Here is a 21,876-nt window from a genome sequence, read left to right on the forward strand (position 1 = left end):
AGGCAAGATTCCGCCTGGAAACTCCGCCCGCTTAAGGTCGCAGGAGCTGCTGGCACCGACCCGGAATGCTGCTTCCAACCCGACCGAGGAAGCGGCCAGTTACCGCCAGCTCCCAGCTCTGGAGGAAATGTGTCGTCATGGCAGGCAGCCGTCTGATGGTGCCCGGAGACTTCCGCGCTTGGAGAGCGCTAGCGCCACCTGGTGTCTGCCTTGGCACACGCTGCCAGCCCGGAGAGGGACTGTCCTGGCACTTCTGCTGCCGTGTGACTGCCCAACTGGTACTAAGTCGAGCCAAGATTTAAAGAGACATGGCTGCCGTTCTCTCTGGCCGGACAGTGTGCGTGTGGGGGCTCTGCATGTAATTAAGTCCGGGTGAACCGTAAACTGTAAGCGTGTTTTAGCTGAAAAAAGCAGCGGGGGGGGGGGGTTAGACATGTTTAGTGCTTGCGGCTCCGTCTGGCTGAATCGAGTGCCCTCTCTCCATCAGGCTGGGGAGAGCTGCCCAATGTCCCGTCCAAGTCCGAAGGCTCATGGGCCGAGCCCGCCTCCCCGGCCACCACAGTGGACAATGGAACCTCGGCCTGGGGCAAACCCCCCAGTGGCTGTGGGAGCTGGGCCGACAGTGGGCACGAGCCGACCAGGTCCTACGGCAGGGGCAATGCGGGATCTGCTGCCTGCAAATCAGGTGGGGCTTTGTCTGGGCAGCACTGGCCGAGGTACAACCACAGCACAAGGCACTCAATGAATAAAATATTTTACGTTATTAATTCATTATATTATTGCGTTATTATTCAATTTTTGTTTTTTTATTATTCTGAATGTTTTTGTTTTGCCTTGGTGACACCTACTGGCCACACTGTGTTACTGCGGCTTACTTTTACCTTAATGGCAGTGATGTAGCGTTTGTAAGTTTTACCCATTATCATTCTCAGCACCCAAATCTATGCAAGACAGCTGGGGAGGTGGTGGAGAGGAGCTGGGCGTATCTGCGGGGCAGTGGGAGCACGACGACGGAGATGTGTGGAATAGTGCCACTTCGCAGGAGAGCAACTCCTCCTGCAATTCTTGGGGCAATCCTCCGAAAAAGGGGCCACCCAAGGTGAGGGCAACCTTTCTGCCTTCTGTCTACCCTTAATACATTGTGGGCTAGTCTTCCCCGGGATTAGACCCCACATCCATTCTGGTCATCAGCCGGCTCTGATACGTAACCCTGATACGCCTTGTATGGGATTGCTGCAGAATTATTTTTTCCCTCCATTTTTATTATTTATGTATCTGTCTCTTTATCTAGAAAAAGGTCACAACCCTTGCATTATAGCGCTGCTCCACTTGTCAATGTATAGATGCTGTACAAAACCTTGCTTCTTCCCACTGGGGAGTCGAACCCTGTTCTCCTGAGTGACAGACAGGGATGCTGACCTGTAATAGGATATCTGTCTCTCTTTGTGTTGTTCTTATTTCTCTTATTTATTACTTTAACTTATGCTGCTAAACCGTTTTTTCACTGTTTGTGTAATAGTGACAATAAAGAGCTCTCTCATCTTGACCACTAGACCTGCAAGGCTTTTTCTGCAGTGGCTGTAAGTGCAGCATAAAAATTTCCCCCCCTAACTGTATAGGGGAAGGCATCCAACAAACAGGACGACACCTGGATCATGACTCACCTGGTGAAACAGCTGACAGACATGGGCTTCCCGGTGAGTGGCGCTGCCCGTGACTGAGAAGCAGGTCCGTGAGGAGCTTCGGGGAACCAGCCTGTGAATAACCCCCTGCGGAGTTAAATGGGGAGGGGGTTTTAAAAGCCGCGCCTCTACGTATCAGTTCCTGACTAACCGGGAACTTGGTTGTAGTTCCCTGTGTGCTTGACCGCCATCCCTCCTGTGTGTGCAGAGAGAACCAGCCGAAGAGGCTTTGAAGAGCAACAGCATGAATCTGGATCAGGCGATGAGTAAGTGCCGGGCCTCTGGTCTCCCCCTTCACCTCCAGATTATGGGATTATTCTTGCATGCCCACCCCATCTAAACACATGGCTATGCTTGACGACTGTCTTGTTCATTTGTAATTTGTGCAGGTGCTCTGTTGGAAAAGAAGACTGAACTGGACAAGCGAGGGGTGGGAATTCCAGACTACAACAACGGCCTGGTCAGCAAACCGCTGGGCTGCCGACCCTCGGCCATTTCCAAAGAGTCCTCCTCAGACCGCGCCCCCTTCCTGGAAAAGGCAAGTCTGCCCCCCCCCCCACCACTGCTGGCCGTTCACTGCTCTGCCCCAGTTTGCTCTCTACCCCCACTGTAATCGTATTTCATCGTGAAGTTCGGCCGCCATTCCGTAGATAATACAGTTGTCCGTACCTCACTGAAGAGCAATGTGATTGACTTCAGTGGTACCTCTTCCACACACCTTATGTAATTAGTGTTTTATGCTCCCGTCCCTCCCCAGTATCGTGTGCTGAAAGGTAATGCTGATCAGTACTTTCTTTCTTTGCTGGGGCTGGCCCCTTGGGCTGCGGGGTCATATTTGACGTTCAGAACCCGTCGTGGCACCAGCTCTTCTCAATTCAGACCAGTAGGTGGTGCTGTTTTCACACTCTGACTAAGCTCACTCCCTCTGCAGGACGGCGGCCTGGCGGAAGATACCCCCCCCTCACCGTTTATGCCTTCTCCCAGCCTAAAGCTCCCACTGTCCAGCAGTGCCCTCCCCAGCCAAGTCCTGGGGGGAGTCTCCTCGGGGCTGACCATGCAAAACTTGAACAACAGACAGGTGGGCAGCAAAGATCTCCATAGCAATACTGGAAGTGTCCTTTATTTATTCTGTACTGTAAAGTTACATGGGATTGAATTGATGCTGTGACTGAGTCGATCCTATAGGGGGTGCTGTTAGTCAGTCATAGCTGCTTGTAATACAGGGAAGGCTGTGCTCTACGCTGTACCAGATGCTGTGCTCGCAGGACGCATTCGTGCTTGCGTTTTGGTCATCAGCATCACTTAAAGGAATTAATGTGGTTGTGATGCATCATGCCTTTCGGAAAGGTGTCATTTCTAAATAAAAACCGCCGTCTTCAGATGCTCAGCAGCCGCTGCCTGAAGACGGAGACTTAGCATGTAGTGAAGTATGGAAAAGGAGGGCGGGTGGGGTGGCCTCAATTCATCCTACAAGAGGCTGCAGCTCTTGTCACTGGTTACAGGTATATAATCAATGGGGAGTGGGGGATTGTTACAAATCACAGTTCTTCAAGGTGGTGATCTTTGGATAGACACAGGAGTTAAAAATCGATGTTTTTAAACATGCCACAGTAATTATGTTGGTCACACCTGTTGCTGTACTTGCCCAGATGCAGACGGCCTGATTTTGTTAAGAGACTGAAAAACACAAGTCTGGCATGGTGCTATGTCGAGTGAGCAAGCGTATGCGGACTATTCCGGCACCATCTCAATTTAAATCCAAAGACGTACCCATACTCACACGGTCCTGCTTACTAGCAGGGCTGAAATCGTGACCGGACCGAGCTGGGTACGTCACCATCTTCTGGTTGGTCGAATTGCACAGATTCTAAGAAGATGGCGATTCTCACAGAGAATTTAGTGGAATTTAGCACACAAATGATGATGGTCGCTGTGTGAACAGTAATTACGTGCCTCTTGGGTTTTACGTTGCTGTTGCTCTCAAACCAGGCAATGTCTTTACTGGGCTGACCCCCCCCCCCGCAGTGGAAAACCAAAGCAAGCTAGACGCATGCTGTAAATAGCATCTCTTCTTGGTACAGGATCGGATACAGGTTGGTTCCTGTATGCAAGTGGAAAAACGCCACTAGACGCGAGTACTGCCATCTACCGAATTTGCTGCGATAAAATATTGTGGTGATGCCCGTAACCATTTGCACACGTCTTTCCTGGCACCCCAAGCTGGATGACCACAAAGCCACTGCTACACGTATAAAACAACAGCCCTTGACAAAACTTAAAACCATAGCTCAATAAAGGCTCTTTGCCTTGAAAAGGCAGTTTTGTTTAAAACTGCACGCACAATTACGAACAGCCGTAAACCAAAGGCAATGTCCGTCAACGTGTCTCAACAATGAAACCTAAGAGACTTAATTACACATTAAGAATTAATGTTAGAAAATTCAAAAATAATTCTGCATCATACTGCAAAGCATGGTTGCATGTTTGTAAGAAACACTGATATAGCGTAGTCTAGTTTAGTTTTTTTTAGGTTTGAATATCCCGGCAAAAGTGCCTTAAATGCCTTGGAGACTAACTTGCAGAGGCCGTTCTTGCTTTTCCTCCTGTCATACACACACCCGGATGTCGTCACAAATGAGTTGGCACATTGGGTTCGTTTCCACATTTCGGTATAATATAGCCGGCAGTCGGTCTTGGACTTATAAACGGCTCCCTCTCCAGTTCTGGTGTAATTTATTGGGGAAAACGTCCTCAGGTTGCTGCTTATGCTTGACTGTAACCAGCATTAGCCGTAACCAACACACAGCCACAATGTAGTATAATGTTTTCAGTGTTGAACATCTACTTGTGAATTTAGGCTTCACCTGTGTGAAATGTATTCATTCGTTTTGTTATGCGTTTCGAACCGATAATGATGTAGCCCAACGGCACACAACCAACACCTCGCCTTTAGGCAAACAAGCGAAGCGGGTATCGGGGTGTCTCCTCTCACCTCTCGCCGTCTGTACGGCAGTGGGGATCGCTCTTGTCATCGCTCTCTCGAACTTGCTACTTGCTTTCAGCGTGATGACACCACCGCACCGCAAGTGTCATAATCTTTTCTCACCCCCCCCGCCTGCCCTCCCTCCCGCCCGCCCATGGCAGATGCAGAGTGGAATGTTTGGCAGTACCGGAGCAGCACAAGCCCGGGCCATGCAGCCCCCCCCACCGCCGCAGGCTCCGCCCACTCAGCCGTCAGTGCCGCCTCTCAACTCCTCCCAGCCTAATCTCCGCGCTCAAGTGCCTCAGTTTCTCTCCCCTCAGGTCGGTGGGGTGGGGTGGGCGCACATCACATGTATAGATGGATGCTGTATTATGGTTGTCCAAAACAACAATGTTATTGAAACCAACCAAATAGATTTTGTTTTCCTTTGTTTTCCTGAGTTTGCTTGGTCCAAGAACAATTTCTTTACATTTTTTTTGCTCCTGTCCTTCAAAGACGATTTTCATTTGTATCCCCTTCACAATTCAGATCAAGCCCAGTCTAGGGATGAATGTGTTCTAAAATTTTTGTTACATCAGAATTTAATGTTTGTCTTTTTCTGACTAAGATCCATTCTTGCGCAGTTTGATCAGATTTGACATGTAACGGACGCGTAGTTTCATTCGATGGTACCTCAAAACAAGAGATTGTACCTTTTGCACAGTTCAGCAGCCATCCATTGGCCACAAACGAAACGAAACAAGATTTCGCAGGCAAACTTCTTAGAACAACAACTCTTTTTTGAATCTGCGTTGTATCAAATCTCGGAACGCTGAGCTTCAGATGATTGGGCGAATCAATTGGACAAGAATCTCACACACTGTTTCATGCACTGAACGTCAGTAGCAGTTGGCTGAACATTCCTGCTGACCAGTGGCATTCTGATGATGATTTCTGCACAGCCAAAATGACTGGTCGTTCACTCAGTGAAAATGCAGCTGAGCGCGGAGTAAAACTCATCACTGACTTTGCCGCAAGTATCACCGCTGACCAAATCCACCGAGCGGCTTTGCTGAAACTGCTGAACTCGATACTGATACTAAAGATGGTGCTCGATACTCGAAAAAAATATAAAGCCAAACAACACAATGAAAAATAAACATATTAAATAGAAAGACCATTCGTTGTAAAATATCCTGAAGCTCTATTACCTTGTGCAAAGATACAGTTTTCTTCTGAGGATAGTTAGCACAATATATCAAAAACCTTTAAATATAGCATGCACTGGTAAAAGTCTACTGCAAGTTTAAGACATTGCAGTAGCACTTACTACTATGTAGCACATGGCAACCACATTACACTTAATGAAATGAATAAATGAACGAATAATGGACAGAAATGTATTTTAATGTTTTTGAGCCAACCTAAAGAAAAATGTGTTCCTCTCTTCGCTTGGCACAGCAGTGAAAAAATATATACGCGTTGTTCAATTAGATAATTGTAAAACGCGGAGCGAGAAGCGAAGACACAGCCATTCTTATGGTTAAGTAACAGTACTGCTTGACAGTGGCGCTTAAAATATTCGTATTACGGTTGAACAACAACTTTACTCACGCAAAAGTCCGTGTATAATTCGGAGTGATGGTCTTTTAAATGCTTCGCTAAATTTGTCGTGCTGCTCGTTTTGGTTGCGACAACTTTGAAGCACGTCTTGCAAATGGGCTTTTCCAGATCTTTTGGTTTTCCCTGTTCATCTGGTTCATATGCAAAGTATTTCCAGACAGTGCTCTTGCCTTTTATATTCTCTATCAAGCTTGGTGCTGCAGAACTAAAAAGCTGGTGCTGCTTTCGCCCGCTGCTCTCATGTAAAACAATGGGTCCTCCAGGTAGCCGTTGTCAGGGGAGGGCCTGCCCGCTGCAATGCCTGTTGAAAATTGTTGTTGTCTGCCGGTGATTTCTGTGAACCCTTAGGTGCAAAACTGGCATTTAACTGGCATTTTTTTCCACCACATTAAGCCAACCTATCAAAAGAGAACTTCAACTTTGCCACAAAGTTGGTGGGCTGCAGCCAAACACTGACGAACAACAATATCTGACTCTAATTTTGGTTTGTTTGGTGTTTATGGGCCATCATTGTGTCTGTGTTCATGTGCATTAGTCTTGTCAATTTTTCTGTTCTAAGAAATTCATTGTAATTCAACAGTAAAACATTCACCTGTGACTATGGTAACGTACAGCTTGGGTTGGTCAGGCCTGGTTTTATAATGACATTGCCTTGATAAATCCTGTTTTCTACCTTAAATTTGCAGATTTGGGTACATTTTTACATGCCAAATCTGATCAAACTGAGTAGGAATGGATCTTAGAGTCAGAAAAAGACGCAAACATTAAGTTTTGTTGTAACAATAATTTTAGAATGCATATTCATCCCCCTACTGGGCTCGATTTGAATTGTAAGGGGGGGTACCAATGAAAATGGTCTCTCTTAAATTTGTAAAAATTGTTTTTGGACCAAGCACATGGTAAAAACGGTAAAAAAATTCAACTTGGTTTTTTTGGACAGCCCTAATGTTGGCTCTTGGCTCTTTGGATCTGCAGCTCATGGCTCTTCTGTGCTCGTTTTTAGGTTCAAGCACAACTCTTGCAGTTTGCAGCAAAAAACATTGGTCTGAACCCTGCACTTTTAACCTCACCAATAAACTCTCAACAGATGACTCTGTTGTACCAACTACAGCAGCTGCAAGTGGTGAGACACCATCATCGCCCCCACTGTGCCGTGCGAAGCAGGTTCCTTTTCAGAAGTGCTTAAACCAATGTCCTGTGCCCCCCCCCCCCCCCAGGCATACCAGCGTTTACAGATCCAGCAGCAGGTGATGCAGGCACAGCGCAACGTCTCCGGGCCTCTCAGACAACAAGAGCAGCAAGTGAGTGCGCCCCCCCCCCCCCACAATGCCAGCCTGGAATTTTGATCTGGGTATCTGCATTTACGCTGACAGCACTCATATATTCCATGACCCCCCCCCAGGTTGCACGTACAATCACTAACATGCAGCAGCAGATCCAGCAGCATCAGCGGCAGCTAGCTCAGGCCCTGCTGATGAAGCAGCAGCAGGCGCCGCCCCCGCCGCCCCCCCATGCCGGCCTGCACCCCGGCGCCGCCGCCGCTAAATCAGCCCTGGACGGATTCCCGGCCCACCCCCCCCGCCCCGGGTCTCTCCGACCTGCAGACCAAAGAGCCACAGTCGTCTCCTAGCTCCTATGCTCCCTACCAGCTCTGTGAGTGCTTCATACCCCTGTTTACTACCCCCTCCAGTGGGGCACCCACTGACTTCCCCCCCCCCCCCCCCACCTTCTCCCCAGCTGGACTGAACACCAACATGAATGTAAACTGCATGGAGGTGGGCGGGCAGCCAATGAAGGAGCCGCCTCAGCCTCAGTCCCGTCTCTCCCAGTGGACGCACCCCAACTCCATGGAGAACTTGGCGGGAAACCCCGTCCACCTGGAACCCAACCTCAACAAACACGGTATGGCCGTCAGGGATCTGCGTGCGTGTGCGTGTGTGTGTGTGTGTGTGTGTGTGTGTGTGTGTGTGTGTGTGTGTGTGTGCCTAGGTGCCAGCCTACTTGCGTGAGTGATTTTTCCTGTTGTGTGCTGTGTGCCATTTCGCCATTTCCTTAGCTGCTCTCACCATCGGTGCAGAGTGTTATCTCTGCTGGAATCGGGTTTGTGGGCCCCGGCCGTGCTGACGCATCTTGCCCCCAGCGCTGCCCTGTGATTGGACACTCACTCACCGCACTCATCTCGCCTCCCATCTCGCCTCCCCTGCACGTTCCTTTCTATGCGACGGGCGGCTGACACGTGGTTTCTTTCGCACAGAGATACGCGTATCACCATCACTCACTGGCTCTTTAGATCTTTATTTTGAGGTTTGGTTTGGTCTAGTCTGTCAGATCCGCCAGGCCTGTGAATATGATGCCTCCGTTAAAGTTCGAGTCGGGCTGATGCAGAACAGAATCCACCGTGTTTTGCTGTGACATGTCCCCAGTAGCAATGTGCCTGACTACGGTTTTGGCTCAGTGACACACTGGTAGCGCTAACGAACCGGCATCTTTGCATTCCTGGTGCAAGCAGTGCGTTCCGTGACAGTCGTGAGGTTATGTCGCGTGTCTGTGGCCTTGCGACGTTGGTGGTACGTTACCCTCGCAGCACCTTTCCTAACTGCGTCCCATGCACTCAAGAACCAATGAGCTATAGCCTCTTACCCTGCTGGTTTCTCCAATCTGCAGGTGCCATCCCTGGGCCCAACCTGGGTCACCCTGGAAAGCCCCCCCTGGACGATTCCTACAGTCCTTACAATCTGATGGCCAGCTCAGAGTCTCCCGCCAGCCCACTGGTGCCCCCAGACAGCTGGGGGCAAGGAAAGGGCGACAAGATCTCCAACGGCACCAACATCAACTGGCCGCCAGGTGGGGTCACTGTGGCGATTCACTTGGCAGTTTGAAATGTCGAGGTCACGAAAGCCAGTGAAGGGGAATTCCACTGCGACTATGAATCACCCTGATTTTAATCCCCAGACAGGGTCTTTTTATACGTGACTGCTCACCATCTCGGCTTCTGTTGTTTGGCTGTTAGGGTCTTTCCATAGATGACGCTGTGTGTATCTCTTGTGCCCACTGTTTCTAAGGCTGTTTTGCAATGGTAGTTTTTTTTTTTTTTTTCTTTTAATTCTTTATGATGTTTTAAGGCACTACTGCAATGGGGCACATCTACACAGAACTTTTTGGGAAACCCCGACAGGGCATGTGGCTTTTCCTAAGGTTTCTAATTCAGCCGCAAAAAAGTTTGAAATATTCTGTTCTCGGGTCGATGGTCGTGTAATTTTGGAGGGGTGCTCCTAGCTCTAAGTCTGACACCCCGTTACTTTGCAGAGTTCTGTCCGGGCGTCCCCTGGAAGGGCCTACAGAACATCGACCCGGAGACGGACCCCAACATGACCCCCGGAAGCGTCCTGAGCGGGCCCACCATCAACACCAACATCCAGGACGTGAACCGCTTCCTGCTGAGAGACCGGAATGGAGGTGAGCGGTGCCCCCTAGTGGTGGGAGGCCCAAGGATGATCCATAGCATGCCCCACCCTTCAGCCTCATGAGAAATGGGCCCCCATAAGTTGGGTTTTGGTGTAACGGCAGGGTGTGCACCTCCCGTTCTACACTGCTTCCCCTTCGTCCCGTTCTCGTTGCAACATAGGTCACTCTCTTTGCTCCGCAAACCGTTTTACCTGTTGGGTAAGCGACCTCCATGCTGACTTACGGGTCTCTCTGCCGGACAGCCCCAGTCCAGCGTCACCAGCCCCGTTCCTGGCTTTTAGCTTCAGGGTTTTCTTAAAGGTGATTTGATTCTTTCTGTCGATTGGCCGAAACCCTGACCTCCTGTTCTGAAAACACCATAGGCTCCTCCCCCCCACCATCTCAGAGTGAGGCTTCACCTCTCACCGGTGACTGGCCACTTGGTGTCTACAGTAGCTCATTCACTTTGCCTTCCCCGGATGGTAACACCGCAGGTACAGCCCCTCACCCCACCCCCCCGTGCCCCAAACCCTCCCCCATACACCCCCGCCCTTCACCTGTTCTAGATTTGTGGTTTTTTGCGAAACCGGAGGTGCACATGCATACCGTGGCTGATTCCGAGAGCCTGTGTGTGTGTGTGTGTGTGTGTGTGTGTGTGTGTGTGTGTGTGTGGATTATGTTTATATTACATCATGGGGACCAAATGTTCCCCACAATGTAATAAAAAACCTGTTCCTTTGACTTTGTGGGGACAATTTTTTCAGGTCCCACACAAAGATCTGTGAACTACTATTTAAAAAACTAAAAATGCCAAAAGTCTTGTATTTAGCTGAGTTGGGGCTAAAGCTGCCATGCTGGGATTAGAGTTTTCCCCATAGAAATGAATGGAAAGTCTCCACAAAGATCTAGTTACAAAACTGTGTGTGTGTGTGTGTGTGTGTGTGTGTGTGTGTGTGTGTGTGTGTGTGTGTGTGTGTGTGTGTGTGTGTGTGTGTGTGTGTGTGTGTGTGTGTGTGTGTGTGTGTGCATGTATGTGCGTCCCCATCCGTGTCAGTAACCTGCACGTGGCCCTGAGATTCTCGGCTGAGGCTACGCTCGTGTGAGTGCCGCCCCTCCCTTTTGTGTCGCCATGCCCTGCCGGTGCCTCTGGAGCAGAGGTTCACTAGGTCTCACGCCTACGTAGTTCTTAGTTTGTTTGCTCCTCCAGATGCTTAAAAAACAGAAAAGAGTAACACTGTAGGATATAAAATACCGATGCTCCTCGACTTACAATGGGGGTTGCGTTTCGTTGAACCCCTTCCTAAGTGAAAAATATCTGAAGTTGAAAATGAATATAATATGATAAATATGTAAATAATACTATACCTGAAAAATTACAAAAAAAAAATAATAATGTAACTAAATAAATACCACTAATTGAAAAGTAAATAAGTGAATACAAGTTTATATGGTTCAAACACGGTGTAATTTGTTGTTCAGCACTGTATGAGATGTTTATGCTCAGCATCGCTACAGAGACTCGAAGTGCGGCTGCCTAGATGCTGCTATCGCCTGGCATCAGTAGAAATTATCGTACGGCATATCGCCTGGTATCGTACGGCATATCGCCTGCCCAGGAGCAGAGCAAAATTCAAAGTTGAGTACTGAATGTGGATCGCTAGAGCAATATCATAAGTCAAGCCATCAAAAAGTGAGGAGCATCTGTAAACGTGTCTGCCATAAAAATATTAGAGTGGGAAGAAAAATAGCTAACATTGTATATAACAATGTAACATACATACACTGAACAAAAATATAAACGCAACACTTTTGTTTTTGCTCCCATTTTTCATGAGATGGACTTAAAGATCTACAATTCATTCCAGATACACAATATTACCATTTCTCTCAAACATTTCTCACAAATCAGTCTAAATGTGTGATAGTGAGCACTTCTGCTTTGCTGAGATAATCCATCCCACCTCACAGGTGTGCCACATCAAGATGCTGATCTGACATCATGGGTAGTGCACAGGTGTACCTTATACTGCCCACAATAAAAGGCCACCCTGGAATGTGCAGTTTTGTCTCACAGCAAAATGCCACAGATGCCACAAGCATTGAGGGAGCGTGCAATTGGCATGCGGACAGCAGGAATGTCAACCAGATCTGTTGCTCGTGCATTGAATGTTCATTTCTCAACCATAAGCCGTCTCCAAAGGCGTTTCAGAGAATATGGCAGTACATCCAACCGGCCTCACAACCGCAGACCACGTGTAACCACACCAGCCCAGGACCTCCACATCCAGCAGGTTCACCTCCAAGATCGTCTGAGACCAGCCACTCAGACAGATAATGCACGGCCCCATGTTGCAAGGATCTGTACACAGTTCTTGGAAGCTGAAAATGTCCCAGTTCTTGCATGGCCAGCATACTCACCGGACATGTCACCCGTTGAGCATGTTTGGGATGTGCTTGACCGGCGTATACGACAGCGTGTACCAGTTCCCACTAATATCCAACAACTTCGCACAGCCATTGAAGAGGAGTGGACCAACATTCCACAGGCCACAATTGACAATCTGATAAACTCTATGCGAAGAAGATGTGTTGCATTGCATGAGGCAAATGGTGGTCACACCAGATACTGACCGGTTCTGAGTCCCCAGACCCCCAATAAAGCAAAAAACTGCACATTCCAGGGTGGCCTTTTATTGTGGGCAGTATAAGGTACACCTGTGCACTACCCATGATGTCAGATCAGCATCTTGATGTGGCACACCTGTGAGGTGGGATGGATTATCTCAGCAAAGCAGAAGTGCTCACTATCACACATTTAGACTGATTTGTGAGAAATGTTTGAGAGAAATGGTAATATTGTGTATCTGGAATGAATTGTAGATCTTTAAGTCCATCTCATGAAAAATGGGAGCAGAAACAAGAGTGTTGCGTTTATATTTTTGTTCAGTATACATAATATGCACAAAATATATAGATATAAACATTTATAGGGAATGTGTAGTAGTGCTGAGCAGCATACCGGGTTCATCCAGTATCCTGGTTTTAATTTCCCATACAGTATGAATTTTTCATACACTGCCATATCGTAGCATAGCTGAAACAACAGCAATAACACTTCAATAGGCAGCAAGTTTATATAATATTGTTTGCGCCATGGATCGCCTTGCAGAGTGTATGGAGAGGGGACCCCTGTTAACTGTGCATACCCTTCTTACTAGCAGTTTGAATTTTATAACACAACAGCTTTCCTTGTATGACCGATATACATGTATGTTTCACATGTGTAAAATCCACCAAGTACCCATAATGCTCTCCTCTGTTTGCAATAGCAGTTCCCGGGTGACACATTGATGTTGCTGTGAAGCTTGTTGATGAGCATTAGGGGAGATGTTACAGCCGATAGACGTACCAGAGGCCACTTTGGGCCTTCAGACCCTCAGAATCAGTATCAGTGTCGCAGGTTAGCATGCCTCCCCCCCCCCCCCCCCCCCCATCGTATACGTGTGGCTCGAGTGTAAACAGTCCTTCACAGAAGCCGGCAGCCCACGTCCTGCTCCTCCCCTCTGAGGTCGCAGCCCGGCTCCGATCGCTCACGTTTCGCTCCTTGACACACGTGCCATTTGTTCGACTCGTGAAATACAGAGAATTCTGCTCGTCGGGATGTTGCATGGGGGGGGGGGGGGGGGGGGGGGGGCTTGATAAGCCCTGAGGCCCTGCGTCTCGGACTCGCGCTGCATCCGTTTGCTGTGCGAAGTGTGAGGACTTGGAAGGAAATGCGCAAATTAACTTGTGGGTTAATTTTCGTTGACGGTGGAGGTGGAACAGGCAGCTGCCGAAGCCCCCCCCCCCCCCCCGTACTCCTCCCATTAACAGCACACCCCCGTCGCACCCCCCCAGGTAAACTCTCGGACAGGAAGTCGGCCTGGTCTCCGGGCCCCAGCTTGCACACGCAGGCCTCGCTTTCCCACGATCTCTGGAAGGTTCCCCCCGGTCCTCGCAGCACCGCCGCACCGTCCCGCCCTCCCCCCGGCCTGACCAATGCCAAGCCCTCATCCACCTGGGGAGGCAACACGCTGGGCCTGGTGCCAAACTGGGGCAGCTCTTATCCTTCAGGTAAGGGGCGAGGGGTGTGGGTGTGGGTATGTGTCTGCTGCTGCCACACTCGGCTTGCCACCAACCGAAATCAGGGGTGACGCCCTGCTTAACGTCAAGCGGGTGTTTTGAAGCGTGGCGGTCTGCCACAGCACGAGTCGGATAACCACTCGTGTAACGGCATGCTGGTGACCTCACGGTGACTCCTCGCCGCCCTGCTGTGACCTTCCGCGAACCTCTCTCCCCCAACATACTTCCCATAAGTTAAATTTTTCAAACCGTTGGGACCAGGTCATTTATACAAGCTGTCATACTGGGCATACTGGCCTAGCCCACACGTTTCACTTGTTTAATCTTAACTTCTTTAGCTGTTAAGCACGTTTTTTTTTTGTGTCGGCCTTCTTTTAATGCCCTTTGCAATGTTACTTATTCGTTAACAGATGTTTTTTTTAGTAAATTCAGTCCAGAAACTTTTTTTTTTTAATCTTAAACTTCTAATTTAGATTTGTTTTGAACTGCTTGGAACATTTTTATAATTTTTTTAGGTTGTTTTCAGTCTGTTTTACTATCGCTGTACTCTCACCATGAATATAGCTGTAGTTGCTGGCATGGCATTAAGTCTGCATAACTATCTCACCCTCCCTGCTAACTCCTTGTCAGGTGGGGCCACCTGGAGCACCGACAGCTCCAGCAGGACCAGTAGCTGGCTAGTGCTGAGGAATCTCACTCCCCAGGTGTGTGTGTGTGTGTGTGTGTGTGTGTGTGTGTGTGTGTGTGTGTGTGTGTGTGTGTGTGTGTGTGTGTGTGTGTGTGTGTGTGTGTGTGTGTGTCTTGAGGCAGGGGGGGAGGGGAGCTTATCAGATTCCGTACTGCTTTTTTTTTTTGCCACTGTGGGGTGGAGGGTGACTGTCTGATGCCCCCTGTGTGTCCCTGCAGATCGACGGTTCCACACTACGGACCCTGTGCATGCAGCACGGCCCCCTCATCACATTCCACCTCAACCTGACCCAGGGCAATGCCGTCGTGCGCTACAGCTCAAAGGAGGAGGCTGCCAAGGCCCAGAAGTCCCTGCACATGTAGGTTCCCGCCCCCTTAACCGCGTCCTCGCGCCTGTCAGGTGACGCTCGGGCCGTCTCATGCCTTTGTCCCCGTCGAGTTCACGAGGCCCCTTCCTGTTCCTTAAACAAGTGTGTGACCGGTTTCTTGCATGTGATTGTAAAGTCTGGGAAATTCTGAAGCCGTTTCAAGCCGGTCCTCAGAGATCCCCAGATAGTCCGCATTTTTGCTTCCTCCCAGCTCTTAAAATGTGAAGTGTTTGGCAGGGAGCTGGAAGGGAGCAAAAACGTGGACCGTTGGAGGTCCCCGAGGACAGGGTGAAGAAACGCTGGTTTGGGCAACCTGAAATGCGATATAGACGCAGCCCCTTGAACAGGAGGGACTATCCTGACTGTGGAAATAGCATCAAATGCATCAGCTCCGACGGAAGTGTCTGAGTTTCTGCCACTGTTCCGCCCGTCCAGGTGCGGTGCTGGAGAAACACCACCATTCTGGCCGAGTTTGCTGGGGAGGAGGAGGTCAACCGATTCTTTGCACAAGGTCAGTCCCTTACGCCCACCACCAGCTGGCAGGCCAACCAGGGCACCAATCAGACACGGCTGGGAGGGGCCGGAGCGTCGCATGCTATGGGCCACTGGAACTCCGGCGGTCTCGGTGGTGGAGCCAAGGCTGGCGGCGAACTGCTATGGGGCGGAGTCCAGCAGTACTCTAGCCTATGGGGACCCCCCAGCGGTGAAGACACCAGGGTCATCGGGAGCCCCACCCCAATCAACACACTGCTTCCCGGGGACCTGCTGAGCGGAGAATCCATGTAGGATCATGTGCCACTCCCCCCGCACCCCAAACAAGCCAACGGGAGGCAAGAACTGGAGGGAGAGCGTAACCAAGCAAATCAAAATCACGTGGCGATAATCAGGCACCAGAGGCCATGAACCTGAAGGCTGGGGAGAAACACTCATGGCTGCTGACCTTTTTCTGCACCCCACCCTTCCTGGAAACGTTATCAAGTGTTGCATTCATGAAGAGAAGTAGAAGGATGTACCCCCTCTTCTTGCATACCATGGTGTGAAGTTTTTTTTTTTTTTTTTTTTCGTTTGTTTTGTTTTTTTTAAAGAAATAATGTGTAGAAGCTGCCATCGCAGGCTTCACAGAGGCCACATTGAACTCGTGGCCTTGAGTTCTGCTCCCCAAACCCCTCCCCACACCACACACACACACACACCACCACACACACACAAAGGCACACAGCCCTGCAGAACTGTGTCATTCCGGGAATGGCCCCGGCCAATGGAATGCCTGTCGTTTTTCTTTTGTTTGTTTGTTTGTGTGTTTGTTTTGTTTCCTCTTGGTTTTGTTTGGTTGGTTTGTTTGTTTTGGCACTAAGTAACATTAGCCTTAACTGCTCTTAAGTCCAGGTCGTTCACATGCTTTTTAATTACCGAAGAAACAAATATGAAATTGCACAGTCTCATTTCTGAGCCATCAAATGGAGCAGAGAACACGAGCGGACAGCGGCACCACGACGGCAGGGGGGTGGCGAGCCGCCCCCCCATCCGACGACCCCCAGCGCCCGCTCGCCCCCTCGCCACGCGTTCATCTTCATTTCTTATATGGATTTACGCAGCTGTATCACTCTTATATACATTTAGATATATATTGTATGCAGGCTGTTTTTTTTTTTTTTATATATATATATCTATTGCAACATAAGCTGAGAATTGATATTGAGAACATTTGGATCTGCCCGAGGGTACGCATGCGTGCGCGTTCATTCTTTCGTGCGCGTGTGTGCAGGCGGGTTTGTGTGTGTGTGTGAGTGTTTGGGTGGTCAAACCTCTGTTCTACAGAACTATAAGAAACGCTCCTTGATCCATATGGCACCTGTCGAAGGATTTACCCCCTTTCCAGAATTTTACCGTGGTGTGTTTTTATTTTTCTGTTTCGTTTTCCCTTCGTCTGATCCATCGGAGACCTCCGAGGTTCCATCGCCTGCCATCATGTGACAACGTGCAATACAAGCCGTGGGCTTTCTCCCCCCCCCCCCCCCCCTATTCTTTATTGTTTGAAGATTTTTCTGGACCGCAGATGGCACCCCCCCTCCCCCAGCCAGTGCCGATGAAGGCTTTTTTTTGCACCTCTTGTTGAGGATGAGTGGGTGGGGTGGGAGAGGATGCAGCCTCATTCAACAGGGACTGTACTGGAGGTGCAGGGTGTGGGTGGGGGTGTGGGTGGGGGGGGGGACACAGGAAAACTGGCATCATACCAAATAAGGTGTTTCTTATAATGCAGTAGGGGTATCATCTCGTCCGGTACAGACGTGTGAAATGAAACTGATCATAGCACTTAAGGGAAGTGGGAAGCTCACGCCACAATGCCAACACAGAAAGGGGGCGGGGGCCAGGGGCCGGACACGCCTCGTAGCACCACCCCACCCCCCACCCCCACCCCCAACCCCAACCCCTGTTTGTACTGTATCTCTGTTTCCCTGTGATTTTGTTTGGTCCCTTCTTGGTCCAACGACTGGAATGGACAAAAAAAAAGGTAGCTGGATAAAATGGGGTTTGGGGGAGGGGGGACATTTATTTAAAAAAAAATAATAATAAAAAATTTAAAAAAAGACTGAATCATCTGCTATGAGGCAAACTCCGAAGCATTTGCTTTTTAAGTATCCAAGTAAACATCACTGTTACTCTGCCGTGTTTAGCCTTTTAGCCTGAAAACGCTAGACATGCAATTATACATGGATTCCACGGGGGGGGGGGGGCTTTCTTTGCGGAGGCCCCGCCAACGTCGTGTGATAAATTTGGCCACTGAGTGCCTGTCTGCTGTGGAGCCCGTGGTGCCCTGTGCGATTTCTACGGCAGCGCTCGGCCTCCCCCTCCCCCCGGGCGTGTTGACTGGACGCCGTGCCCGGCTGGGGACAGCGCCGCCATCAGAACTGGCCGATCGGTACTACTGCACCTGTGCTCGAACTCGCCTCGTCTGTCCTGCCCTCTCCTCACACGGATCACTTTAGCTGGAAAGTTGAGACAGTCGAGTTCTTTTTTTTTTTTTGTTTGTTTTGTTTGTTTTTTTTTTTCGTTCTGGAATCAGCAGTGTTTTGTGTTTTTTGTGGTTCATGTAGCTGTACTTGTTAGAAATCTTGATGTTAATGGTTCCTTGTTTTTTTTTTTTTTTTTTTGTTGATATTGATGTTTCTCTCGGTCTTCACGGTAGCTGCTTACCAGCCCTTCACAGCGTGTGTGCAGAAACAGGAGTGCGAATGGCATTTGTGGGGATTATTACTACACAGCTCCGCGTGTGGCTTTCTTCCCGCTCCGTTTTTGTGTTTTACTTTGATTTTTATTTTAAAGGTCCTGGTTGTATCTTGAGGTCTGCCGGTGGGCTTACATGTCGAGTCCCTCAGACCAGGTCTGACCTCCTCCTCCCCCCCCCCCCCCCCCCAGCTGCTGCATCTGCTCATTGGTCGGCCTTCCTGCCCCTCGCACACTCTGGCACCGTGCTGCCTGTCCCTATTGGTCAGGAAATGGGAGGAACCTCCTCCAGCCCCAAAGTCAGCTGCTGCTTAACAAGGACTCTGAGCACTACATGAGCCCCGGGGGCCGCCTCCAGGCCCTGACAGACCTCCTTTTTATCCTAACTGATACAGACACACGCAGGACAGCCCTCGCAGAGCCTGTGTCTATGCAAACGCGAGGGGGGGGGCACTGAACGTCCTTGTGCCCTCCCCCCACCCCCGACCCCGCCCCCTCCAGACCAAGAAACTGTCCACACGCCGCCGTCAGGTGTGGCGTAAGCCGGGGTCCTTGCACTCCGCCCCCGCCGGCTCGGCGTCCGCTCCATCTCAGGGCGGGGCCAGCAGCGCGAGAACGCGTCTCCTTCCTGTCCTCCATGTGAAAGTACAGCTTTCTGTGCTCCGCTCCCACACCCTCCTTGGCCTCCTTCACTGGCACATGGCAGCTCCACCATGGGGAAGGGGCCCGAGGGGCGGGTGGTCAACCTTTCGGGTTCCAAATCAAGCCACCTCACATGTCTGAGGATCACACACCCCCCCCCCCCCCCCCCCCCCGATTATTGGAGGGTGGGTGGGAAATCTGCTTTAAACTCACGATGGCACTAGAAGTTACGCAGCAGGTCATCTCTTCACATGCCCCCCACCCAGCTTGAAACCTCAAGAAGTCGTTGCATAGAGAGCCTTGTGTTTCCGGGGGGGTGGGGAGGGGCCCCCCCTTTCTTGCATTCCGCTAATGCCTGTGTGCCAATATGATGAATCTGTCCCCCCAATTTATTTTTTGGTTCCTTTTCCCTTTAAACCGAGGGTCCTTGTGGTGTGTATGAGCCATTAGCTCAGTGATACTGCCCTCCCCTCCCCCCCCCCCCATACAGACACACTGTCACAGGAGACCCTGATCTGCTCCCCGGCTCCTATAGGCACTTTGGCTCACAGGTAGCGCTTCAATCATGTCCGATAATCTCACTATCAGCTGGGAATTTTTGACGGGAGCCTGTCTGCGAGGGGGCCCTGCACGGCTAATCCTGGGTACATGTTATTTTTTTTAAATACCAAAAAGGTTTTATTCTGATTTTTTTATGATGTTTTACAAAAAAATGTTGTTTTTGTTTTTTAAATATATATTGGAGCGGTAATGTTTGGGCCCAGACCGAGTCGTTTCTGGCCTGGAAGCCCTCGCAGCAGCTCGCAGCACACCTCTTGGGGAGACGCTCTGCGGGTCGTGTTCACTTGCGGCCTGCAGAACCACACATTTCCTCAGGCCCAGGTCCTTTTGGGTCCACTGTATTAATACTCATATCGACAAGTCTTTCTGGATATTGTCATGTGGCTAGATTTTGGAGGGGGGGGGCAACCACCAATGCAGCAGCCCTGAGTGACAGCCCCCCCATCCACCCCCCCAATCCCATAAAGCTCAGCTGCACGGAGCAGGTTCTGCGGCTCCCTCTCATTCTCCGAGATGCTGTATCTAACGCCCCTAGATTTTCGACAGTGTGTGTCTTTGGCTTGGGACGGCATGGGAAGGGAAGTGTGTAGATACTAACTGGAGGAAGCATAGGCGTTTGCTGGAAGAGCCGGGACTGATTATGCACATGCTGGTTTATGTACATGACAGACATGACTGACTGAGGGCTTGATTTTCTGTTACAAAGTTTTGTCCAGTGTGTTAAATTCCTTTCCTCTCCAACCCGAGCCCCGTTCCTTCTTTACAGTACACATATTTCCCAGAGGAGAAAATATCATAAACATATCAAAACCTATATACAAAAAAAAATACTTGAATCAACAAGCGCCAATAATGTAATGTGAACACATTTTGTAATGATTTTGTCTGACTTATACACTTCCAAGCTTTTTGATGGATACCAGTTTGAAGTTTTAAAAAAATAAAATAAGGTAATTAAAAATCCTTAGGGAAAAATGCAAAGCGACATTTGTTGTATGTATGTTGTAAATGTTTGCACAGCGTTGAGTGTCTGTCGGTACTGCAGGCTGTTTGTCTGTAAGTTCTGCTCAGTATGGTCTCTCTGTTTTCCTTTTTTGTCAATGTCGAATCATGATGGATATTGTTATTTTCTTATTAGCTTCTAACGTTGCACTGAGTGTCCGCTGCCCCTCAATCAGCTAATCGTACAAAGTGAGACAAAGTATTGAGGGGAGATGGTGACAATTCATGTGTAAATGTTTACTCAAGGACTTCATGGGGGGAAAAGACTTTTTGTTTATATGTAAGATGTCTATCTACCTTTTATAGTGGCTTTTTTGTGGAATAATCCAGCGGAGGATTATGAGTATTGCACCATTTTCTTTTTCAGGTTATAAAGGAAAAAAATACAAAAAAAATATAAATTAAAAAAATTTAAAAAAAAAGAATTGTGGCCATAGGTTGTGGAAGTACTAGAGCTGTCTGCCTTTGCGTGCAAAGCAAAGAATCAAAGACCATCGGAGGGTCTGTTTGTCATGAGACTAACTTCAGAGGTGCCTACCATTTTTGTGTGTGTGTGTTTTGTCATCCCCAGTTTGCAAGGCCACCTGTCGTTTACAAACATTTCTATATTCTGAAGTTCGAGAAAAAGGAATTTACTATGGGAATGTTATTTAAAAAACAAAAAAGACTGAGTTTTCTTCCATCAAAGGAAAAGTGAAAAAAAAAAAAAAAAAAACTGCATAATGAAGACATGCTCTGGGATCGATCAGTGTTTTGTTCTATTTCATTTTTTTTTTTCTCTAAATGTTTTATGGACTGTGTTCATTTGTTTTAATTTCACGTTAAAGACCGTTTGCTCTCTATCTTGCACGTACACACATATACACACACACACACACACACACACACACACACACACACACTCTCTCCAAGAAGTGGATGCCTCAGGAAAGCCCACGTTCCAGAGTACATATTCCACGCTGTTTTAATGTACATTTTTATGGGGGTGAAACATAAAGAATAGTAACGGGGGGGGGGGGGGGGGGGCGGGGATACAACTCCAAGCACTGAAGGTTATGGATTTCGAAGAAATACCTTTGTCTCTAAATCCGTAGCAGTTACATATTTACCAAATAATGGACTTAAAATGAACTCTAAAAATTGAGTGCTTTATATATAAATCTATATATAAAATTGCTTTACATTTTAAACAAAGTGATCAATGTTTTTTTTTTTTATTTTTTAAATTGACAGCAAGAGAACATGCAGCTGCTGTGTGTGTTAAAACCTTGTTGTATTTTCGTAATGAGACCTATTCCTGTAAAGGTCAGGAACGTCGTGCATTACTGTCTCTCTATTTCTCTGTCTGTTTTCCTCCTTTGTTGTGGCAGGTATTAAAAAAAAAACATATTATGAAGATGGGTTTGGATTTCTGCGCCGAAGTAGATGAGAAGCTGGTTTGAAAGGATCATGATCTATGCACGGGAGGGGGGGGGGGTGTTGGGACCTGCTTCTGTGGCTTCTCTCTCTGAGGTTGCACGGTTCCTCTTAGGGAAGAGCATTGCTAAGACATTTCTGT

At 48.8% G+C, this 21,876-nt stretch overlaps 1 protein-coding gene across 1 annotated transcript in view; it reads left to right on the forward strand.

Moving 5' to 3' along the window:
• tnrc6c2 (trinucleotide repeat containing adaptor 6C2) overlaps window positions 1-21,876 on the forward strand; it is a 57,259-nt gene that overhangs the window by 31,380 nt on the left and 4,003 nt on the right. The window contains 17 exon segments of the mRNA XM_049015820.1: window positions 488-685; window positions 933-1,099; window positions 1,620-1,697; window positions 1,891-1,948; window positions 2,072-2,220; window positions 2,614-2,760; window positions 4,827-4,985; window positions 7,271-7,390; window positions 7,485-7,568; window positions 7,670-7,842; window positions 7,844-7,920; window positions 8,005-8,169; window positions 8,932-9,111; window positions 9,574-9,723; window positions 13,609-13,824; window positions 14,464-14,537; window positions 14,740-14,879. Coding sequence (XP_048871777.1) covers window positions 488-685; window positions 933-1,099; window positions 1,620-1,697; window positions 1,891-1,948; window positions 2,072-2,220; window positions 2,614-2,760; window positions 4,827-4,985; window positions 7,271-7,390; window positions 7,485-7,568; window positions 7,670-7,842; window positions 7,844-7,920; window positions 8,005-8,169; window positions 8,932-9,111; window positions 9,574-9,723; window positions 13,609-13,824; window positions 14,464-14,537; window positions 14,740-14,879 — 2,335 coding nt within the window.

Source organism: Brienomyrus brachyistius, chromosome 5 (assembly GCF_023856365.1).
Source record: "Brienomyrus brachyistius isolate T26 chromosome 5, BBRACH_0.4, whole genome shotgun sequence".
Lineage (NCBI taxonomy): Eukaryota > Metazoa > Chordata > Actinopteri > Osteoglossiformes > Mormyridae > Brienomyrus > Brienomyrus brachyistius.